The 9,286-nt window shown below is 39.3% G+C and overlaps 1 protein-coding gene across 1 annotated transcript; it reads right to left on the bottom strand.

Annotated features, from left to right (window-relative positions):
• Window positions 1-597: 597 nt before the first annotated feature.
• LOC125499993 lies at window positions 598-9,255 on the bottom strand. Its single transcript, XM_048650884.1, has 25 exons — window positions 9,165-9,255; window positions 8,939-9,075; window positions 8,565-8,782; window positions 8,357-8,447; window positions 8,108-8,276; window positions 7,917-8,032; window positions 7,685-7,816; window positions 7,384-7,618; window positions 7,147-7,304; window positions 6,857-6,993; window positions 6,633-6,787; window positions 6,418-6,542; window positions 5,790-5,964; window positions 3,800-5,731; window positions 3,466-3,696; window positions 3,126-3,356; window positions 2,895-3,054; window positions 2,692-2,832; window positions 2,437-2,582; window positions 2,137-2,334; window positions 1,845-2,051; window positions 1,511-1,767; window positions 1,261-1,375; window positions 971-1,130; window positions 598-874 (listed from the first exon to the last, which is right to left on the bottom strand). Exons 1-25 carry the CDS (start codon window positions 9,253-9,255, stop codon window positions 751-753), a joined length of 5,841 nt encoding a protein of 1,946 aa, XP_048506841.1. The 3' UTR covers window positions 598-750.
• Between the last annotated feature and the right edge of the window lie 31 nt (window positions 9,256-9,286).

Genomic DNA, 9,286 nt, shown 5'->3' with positions numbered 1-9,286 from the left:
CCTCTCTCTGCATACGATGCTTCCATACCTGAGTGGTTCTCTAGAAAATATAAGTATGGGCAAGTATATCTTAGTATGCGACGATATTACACATGTGAAAAGTGCACCGCGCGCGCGGTTCGCGCTCTGCCGATCGCGTACGGTTATATAAATACTGAGGAAAGGTATCCCTTGGCGTCAACGCCTACTTTAATCCTGTTTGTGAGTAACATGCTTTTATTGCGCTTCGGATTTACGCGTACTTTTTGTCTATGATAAGTCGAGCGTACGTCGTATTTTTAGGAAACGAATCCACTACGGCGTAGTTTCGTACGCGGGTATGTTTATTTTTATGATAAATTCGGTGAGGGTTATTCAATTCAAGTTCATGCTACTCTGGAAATGAATGAGTCCGATGCAGAGGACTTCTTCATTGAAAACTAGTTTTATACACCGGTGCGTACAACATGGCATTACGGACTGGATAAAAAAGAAACGTTCCACCGGGTATCCTTGGCTGCGACGAGTAAAAGAGCGTCGAACCAAGAATCGTTGATTTGGTTGTCGATGGCTTTGGTTAAATTCTGTTCACATTTATTCAAATATGTATACCTCGGCGATGTTTTATTGTCACTTTTATTACCGACAACGAAACTATAATTACATCAAACTGAAACACGCTTATGAAAAATTACATTGGACTGTTGAGCGATCACAATTCTCAATTCTACTATTATTTGTTTGATTTTTTAAGTTTTCTGTCAATAATCGCTATTCAGCGGTTTCCTCTTCGTCGATCAATTTTTCACTTTCTGATTCGTCGAACCGTTTATTTCTACGGCTCACCCCTAATTTCTTCCGTAATGGGTCTTTGTACTTGAGACTATCTTGAAATCTGAAGGCGTTGAAAATCGCGTTGATATAATCAAGTTATCAATCAATTCATGACATGAATTCATCGCTTGGAACATTTAGATGATATAATGCATACCTTAAATACCACACCGTGGATACTGCAATGCCCAAGATTATTAGTAAAGTTAAAAAAAATGCAGAGAACGCGACAAAGCCTTCGTTTGGCATCCAGCCAAAAATTGGACGCGTTACTTTATCCTCCATCAAATGCGTACGCCAATTGGGAGGTCCCAAAACTGTAAGAGTTCGAGGCAGAGATAAATTTCGATGATATGTCGCATAAATTAGTTACTCACGAAATTCTTTTCTTTGTCTGAAATCATCAATATAAGAGGATTTGATTATACATGAAATTGCAAAATATACCTCGAACTGTTATCACATTGGTAGTCCACTTGAAGTTTAAGTCACTTTGTATTACTTCGCATCGCCACTCTCCTTGATGTGACCGATTAGTCTTGGGAATATGGTCAACGTTTACCTGAAATATTTGCCGAAAGCCTTAGGAGTTATCACAAATAATTGAAACTGATATTGCCTATCCACACACATGTTTTATCTCTTTGAATTCACGAACTTTTCGAACAAGCTGACAATGAGCCAAGACTTTACTCACTGCAATCGGAGTTGAAACCCCATAATCTTTGAAAACTTTGCCGTTCAACGTCCAAGCAACTTTGAGGTCTGAGTAAACGTATCCCAAGACTACACAGTGGCAAACAACAGAAAAAGGTAAGGTTTCTCGAATAAGAATTGTTCTGGTCGTGGGGATAATTGCGAGTGAAATGACTTTGAAGATGAGATGAGAATCATCCGCTCGATGCAGCGTTTGTGTGTATACTCCCGAATCATTGACAATAGCGTGAGATATAGCTGAAACATTGAGAAGATCTTGTTCAGTTTTACACATTCATAAGTTCTCGTGTCTTTCAACTCTGGTATTGACTCACTGACTGCAATGTCGTCAAATTTCACCCTGCCCTCTTCTTGTTCTAGAAAGATCCCATTACGAGACCAATTAATTTGCGAAGTAAGGGTTTCGTTCCTTAATGCAGAAATTATCTCCGCATCGGCAGAAAGAGTCACACCTTCTCCTTCCTTGGCGACAACTGATGTATGCTGTGTTCGAATTCTTCTCTTTATTGATTCGAGTGTAACTATAATTTCAATTCAACTCGTGAACTACGAAACGATGACGATGTGACAGTGTGAATGCCGTCGCGATGTTTCTAGTTGTATTACCATCCGAAATATCTCCACATTTGTTCATGTTGCAATGACCACTTATAGTACTGGCTCCTAAGCATGGCTGACCTCGTATATTAGGTTCAGGATTGTTACATACTCGCTTCCTTACTCCCATACCTCCGTCACAACTGGCACTGCAACTCCAAGGTCCCCATTCAGACCAGCCCCCATCCAGAGGTGCTCCATCTATATCTGAGAAAAATCCGGTGGGTGTAATTGAAAGATACAATTTTCATGGTCTATCTGAACTTATTAATCGAAAATTGGGATCGATCGAATGATGAAACACTATACCTGTAGGTACACAATTCGCAGTCCAAGTTACCCAGCCACCTTTGTCGACAGAGAGCGAAAAGAAGTAGAAAAGAAACGGTGAGTGGTGAACATAACGAAGTACCTGGGTATCGTTGCGTAGAACCAGCAAAGTGTAATTCTGAAACCTTGACAAACTATGTTATCGAATCACACGACAAATTATATTTAATATAGAAGAAACAGCTATCTAAATACAAAGTACATGCATCATGACTTCTTGATTGTAACACTCACTGTACTGTTATATTAGTCCAAGTGTTTTTGGTAAACAATATTCCTTTTGTATCCTGCTTATGCAATACGTGAACCATAGGAAGGTTGTTTTTTATCAAATACACCCATTGTTTCAATTCTCCAATAATCAATGCGTAGTACCTGCGGTAAAATAGTTATCAAAGACGATCTATTTTCGAATAAAAGGTGATAAATATACTAACCCAGGTGTACTGGGCATCATAAGTAAAGGAAGGAGTACAGTTCCTTCCCCACGGAGCATTATCACCAATCTCTGGGGACTCGGTGTCTCTTCCTTCTCCCATATCGAAATTGGGAGTATTCTAGTAAATCGGTCCGTAGTTGTGTGTTCTATGTGACATTCTATAAAACGTATATTGTTGGATACCGTTTTCTTAAGAAAGACTCAAAATTGAAAAAATTGAATTGTCTACTTGTATCACACTTGAAAGCAACTCCGATTGCATTGTTAAGTTCACTGCTATAGTAATAATATACTGGGAGAAAGGCTCTAGCAGAATCCGAATCTTCCCATTCGAATAATGGATATGGGGCACCTTCATAATAGAGCTCTACACCCCCACGCTTCATACGGAGCCTAAATCCAGTCCACTTTCCAAGATATAAGAGATGAGGTAACGTTTTTTCTTTCACCAATCTCATACCTAATCGTAAATATATTTATCGAGTATGTATAACGGATGGATTCGTGGTACATTCAGATTATCGACTGCTAATGATGTTTAATATATACTCAATTATTCGAATGCTTACCACGGTCTCTAGTTTCATAGAACAAAACTACCTTCTCATTTTTCATAGCCCCAACTTTCAAGAAGAAACGAGATCCTATTCCATCTTCACTAAGTATTACAAACGTTATTGAGTCTGGTCGATCAGGTTCCCACTCTTTGAGGGAGAAGTGAAGTCCATCAGAACGATATTCTGGCAAAACGTACAAGCGTCGGCCCGCACCCATGCCTCGGACAATGAAAGTACATTCTTCTAAATAAATGTTTGGCCGTTAATCATGCCGCACAACACATGGGAGCTTGAATAACTTACACGATTGGACTCGACAAAAAATATGACAAAGTGATACTCGTACCTGGCTGTTCGCAGTCTCTAACATTGCAAAGATCTTGTGGCACCTGTGGATCGGTTGTGTAGCACCATGTACCAGCAATGTTACGAGAAGGATTCCGACAGTAATTACTAGCATTTATAGCACTTTGTTCAGGGTAAAGGGTATCATTCAGGTATCGCGGATCAACTTCGTGTATTGGTCTTGGACCCTTATATTTTATCGGCGTAGTTCTATTATTGCCATTTATTGATCCTGATGGAGAGGTTGCATGAGAGAGCTTGTTTGATGAAGGGATTTTCGAAGGGTGACTAGATGGTGGTAGTAGCGTCGTTGGCCGCGAATGAACTTGAGCAATCTCTGGTGAACTTGATGATTCGGAGTGTGTTGTCGTCACATGTTCTATCCCAGTAGTTTCATCAGGAGGTTTGTAATGAAGCAGATCAGATCGATGCTGTTTCGTTGTCGGTAGTTGAGTCGTTGATTCCGAATTATCTCGAGTAAGAGTGGATGATCCTTGTGGTTCGGATTGTGTTGTCGTCACATGTTCTATCCCAGTAGTTTCATCAGGAGGTTCGTAATGAAGCAGATCAGATCGATGCTGTTTCGTTGTCGGTAGTTGAGTCGTTGATTCCGAATTATCTCGAGTAAGAGTGGATGATCCTTGTGGTTCGGATTGTGTTGTCGTCACATGTTCTATCCCAGTAGTTTCATCAGGAGGTTCGTAATGAAGCAGATCAGATCGATGCTGTTTCGTTGTCGGTAGTTGAGTCGTTGATTCCGAATTATCTCGAGTAAGAGTGGATGATCCTTGTGGTTCGGATTGTGTTGTCGTCACATGTTCTATCCCAGTAGTTTCATCAGGAGGTTCGTAATGAAGCAGATCAGATCGATGCTGCTTCGTTGTCGGTAGTTGAGTCGTTGATTCCGAATTATCTCGAGTAAGAGTGGATGATCCTGGTGGTTCGGAGTGGGTTGTGAGCACATGTCCCATCCTAGTAGTTTCATTGGGAGGTTCGCTATTGAATAAATCAGATCGATGCTGTTTCGTTGTCGGTAGTTGAGTCGTTGGTTCCGAATTATCTCGAGTAAGAGTGGATGATCCTGGTGGTTCGGATTGTGTTTTGGGCACGTGTTGCATCGAAGTAGTTTCAATAGGAGATTTGTCACTAAGCAAATCGACATCATATTGCTCATAGGGTTCCGATACATCGTCATGATCTTCATCAGTGCTTGGAATGGATGTATGCTGTTTGGCTGTCGGTAGTTGAGTCATTGGTTGTGAATTAACTTGGGCCAGTGTTGATGATTCTGGTGATTCCAGGTGTGTCGTTGACACGTGCTGCGTAGAAGTAGTTTCATGAGGAGGTTCTTCACTAAGCAAATCGTCGTCGTGGTGCTGCTCACGGGATCCTAAAGTATCGTCATGATTATCATCACTTGTTGGATTAGAACTATGGTTCTCGGTTGTTGGTAGTTGAGGCGTTGGTTGTGAATTAACTTGGGTCAGAGTGGATGATTCTGATCGTTCGGAGTGAGTTGTCGACATGTATTGCATCCGAGCAGTTCCGTTAAGGGGTTCTCCACCAGACAAATCATTGTCGTAATAATGGTCATGTGGATCCGAAGATTCATTACTACTAATTGAATTAGATCTGTGTTGCCTTGATTTTCTCTGATTATGCTTTAATTTTACCTCACTTTCTAGTGGCCGTGAACGCAGACCTATTATATCCCATTCTTCGGTTGGCGTATCAAACATATCATATTTCAAAGAATTTTCTCTATTCACCTTCAGAGTAACCAATGCTATGGCTATCAAGGAATCGAGTGAAGTATTTTTTGTAGGAATTGGAACTGTTTCATATCCAGACACCCACGGAGCACACTTACGACCTGACCGAGTTACTGACAATGTCCCTAAATAGTCATTGGCCGTTCCTGCCATTCGACATTCTGAATAAAAATCTTTATAAATCTAAAATTCTAAAATATTGACATTACTAGTATTTACCGGAAGATCTGCATCTTCTGATAGGGCAATATTGTTTTTTGGCAGAGATTTCAGACTGCGATAATGTAAAGCAAAAGGGACCGTCAGTATCTTTTGTGGGATTTCTGCATTTATTCAGAGCCTTAAGAGCAGATCCATCAATAAAAATATCATCCTTTTTATAATCCTCTGGAATCTACAGAAGGCAGAACAAAATGTTTCAAAAATCGAAAAGTTAAACACTAATGAGCTTGTGCATACACCGGATTACAAAAGCCCCAGGAGATTTCAAAGGATTTCATGTAATTTAACGAGATTTTAATAGATTTCAGGGGACATCATACAATTTCACGAGAATTCATGAGATTTATCGGGATTTCCAAAGATTTCCCGAGATTTAAAAAGCTTTCACGGTACTCCATACGATTCCTAAGATCATAAAAATTTCACGGAAATTCTGAAGGTTTCCAAAATTTCGGAAGATTGTACAGGATTCCAAATTATTTCAAAGATTGCAGAAGATTACGAAGATTTGATGAGATTTCTGAGGATTTCATCAGGAAGTGTACATCAGATTTCCAGAGTGGCTAACCACTCAAAAAAATCATATGGTCTGCTGTTAACCATACCTAGATAATATTTTGTTTACTTTGTTCGATATCCAGGGAATACAAGGAATTTGATTAGCAGTTGTCCACTGAGAGCCTTCGTATCTTGAATCAGCAGCGCTTGACACGCAATTAGGAAACCAAGGAGCTTCCACGGCATTTTCCTCTGCAAGTGATGAGAACTATTGTACATCTGCTTTAATTAACTTGAAAATCAGATTATGAATATGATGTTAACTTTAACGCTCAAATTTACCTTCTGGTGCACAAAAGAGTGTCCATTGTGCAATTGTGTTATCACTTCCAATACTGAACCACCTAACAGCTGGGACACTTACATGTTCGACAGAAAAAACTTCTTCCCGGCCATAATCACGATGCCAAAACAACTGTATTGCCATTCCAAAAATACTGGAGATCACAAAAATTATTCATGCAAAAGGAGTAAAAAAAGAATAATATCCAAACGCGCGTCAGTGCAGGTACCTAATGGTAAAATCATGCCATGTCCAAAAGTCAAGAATGTGCTTGGTCTCAAGGTCTAATAAAATTTTTTTTGAAGAAGTTTGTTTCTCTTGATAAAGAAGAAGTGTGCTATCAGACTGACCTATAACTATCTGCAACAAATAATAATAGTTGTACCGATAAGAGCCTGTTTTCGAGAAAGGTTGCATAATATTTGACGTAAGTTCCTGAATCACGAGTTAGTACCATTATCTCTTTGATCAGCATATTTTACAAACAGTCATTAAAAAGCCAAACTTTCATACCGAAAAGCATGGAAATGGTACAGCGGGGGTCTGTATCAGTTGAATTACTGCCTTGTGACTGGCTCTCACATAAAATTGTGCGTCATAACTGCTATTGCTCTGCAGCATGGGCCAAACTCTCACGAATTCTAAGCCAAACGTTGTGTGAACTTCACATTCTGGAACCCAATATCTGATAGAATAGAATCACAGAGTAATGATATTTTGAATAGAAACTAGTGAAAATTTCAGACGTACTTTCCTCGCAAGTTTGCATACTCCACAAAACTCCTGTACCCATTATTCCATAATGAAAGAAACTTTCAGGGTACAGACTTGATATAGTATTTTTTTTCTTAAATTCGTCTAAAAATATTGGTTTTGATTCTCCGTGACGTCCTATTGAAATGAAACCCCCACCCCAAGAAACCCATATAGCCGTCCACTTTGAACTGACAAGAATGTTTGGGGTCTCTTCAAAATCTGGTTCCTCCTAAAAAAATTGTAAAAACTCATCTCTTGCAAACGCAGATATAACTTTTGCTGATCGAGAACGAACATCAGTACGAGGATATGCCTGTCCACTCCCAGTATTTGATATGACAATCTCCACCCCTGCTCTCCATTCTTGTGCCATCACCTTAGCTGACGTTGGTACTTGTAAATGACTAAACAAGAGTCTGGCCTCAGCCTGGATTGAAGAAATAATTGGAAAAAATATTTTTGTTTCATCTCGAATAATTTCTTGGCCAGTATTTAGAAGCAGCATGAATCAGAGCTTGTTATCGTACTACTTGCTCGTCTGCAGGGTTCCATAGTTTCATCCAAAATGTTATGTTACCAATAGTGCTGTTCATGGAAGTTAAGATTGAGTATACTGAAGCATTCTTGGAATATACGAGACAATCTGCAAGCGTGAAAATAGGGGAGCACCAAAATGATCACTCAAAATTATTTTTTTCAATCAGAGCAAACTATAAACCTTTATCGTCACAAAAGGGAATACTACAGTATTCCCTTTCAACGATTTCGTAATCGTGTGAATCAACATAACACCATGGTCCGCCTGTGCTATCATCTGGATTTCTACAAAAATTTTTGGCTTTCTTACGGGATAAATCTGGAAAGCGATTGTTGGAAAATTTTTCAGTCTAAAAATAAGAAAAGTAACTGTAAGAATTGTTCTATCAACTCAATTTCTTTAAGTCCAGGGCAACCGTGTGTTACTTACCTTATTAACTGCCAGCTTAAGTCGTTTATTCCAAGACTTACATTTTCTACCAGACAAACTTATATCATGGGTTCCGCCATACTCGGCACCACTACCAGATATTCGACATTCTTAAACAGTTCCACAGGCCAGAACAAACAGGGGAAAAATTTCACTCTAATAAAAATATCTATCTTCTGGTTTTATTGATATTCATTGGAGCATCAGCCTATGGCTGAATGGGTGAAGAAAACAAAATAGCTCCAAAAAGGAAGCAAATTCACCTCCATAATTACAAAGGGGTACTTCACACGTATCATCGATGAGAGTAGACTCCATCGTATAACACCAAGGACCCTTTGGATCTTTCGTTGGGTTTCTACAATAATTTCGAGCAAGTTGTAAAGATCTTTCGGGAAAATCTTTGTCAGTGATAGCTTCGCTGACCTAAAACCATTAAGATGCGGAACAAAAAATTATGTAACTTATATATTCAAAAGCATATGCCTGGCATTGCATTATTAGAAATAAACGCGATAATTTATGCCCCGGCCAATCTAACTAGAAAATAACAAATCCAAGACCTTTAGCGTAGCTGCTTACTTTATGGATAGGTTTTTCTGAATACCACATCTGACATCGAATGCCACCTGCAGTTGTCATGGTAAATCCCATATACTCGGTACCAAGTTGTGACAATTTACATTTCAATAAGTCAGTTAAGCTCGCAGTTCGGGTTGCTAAGAATATTAAATTGGTGACAAAAATTTGACAGAACTATTTTTATGTTCACAAGGTGGGATACATCACGTGCTAATTCAAAAGTTACATTTTGAGGCTGCTGTTGGAGTCATATTGTGGAGATTCAAGTAGAGCAAAAGTTCAACCATGAACACGTAATAAGAGGCCCAACAAATCATTCTCGAAGAAATGGATGTACACTTTCACTAT

This window comes from Athalia rosae, chromosome 2 (assembly GCF_917208135.1).
Source record: "Athalia rosae chromosome 2, iyAthRosa1.1, whole genome shotgun sequence".
NCBI lineage: Eukaryota > Metazoa > Arthropoda > Insecta > Hymenoptera > Athaliidae > Athalia > Athalia rosae.
Note: the sequence above shows the minus strand (reverse complement) of the source record. Positions and strands in the feature narration are given on the sequence as shown.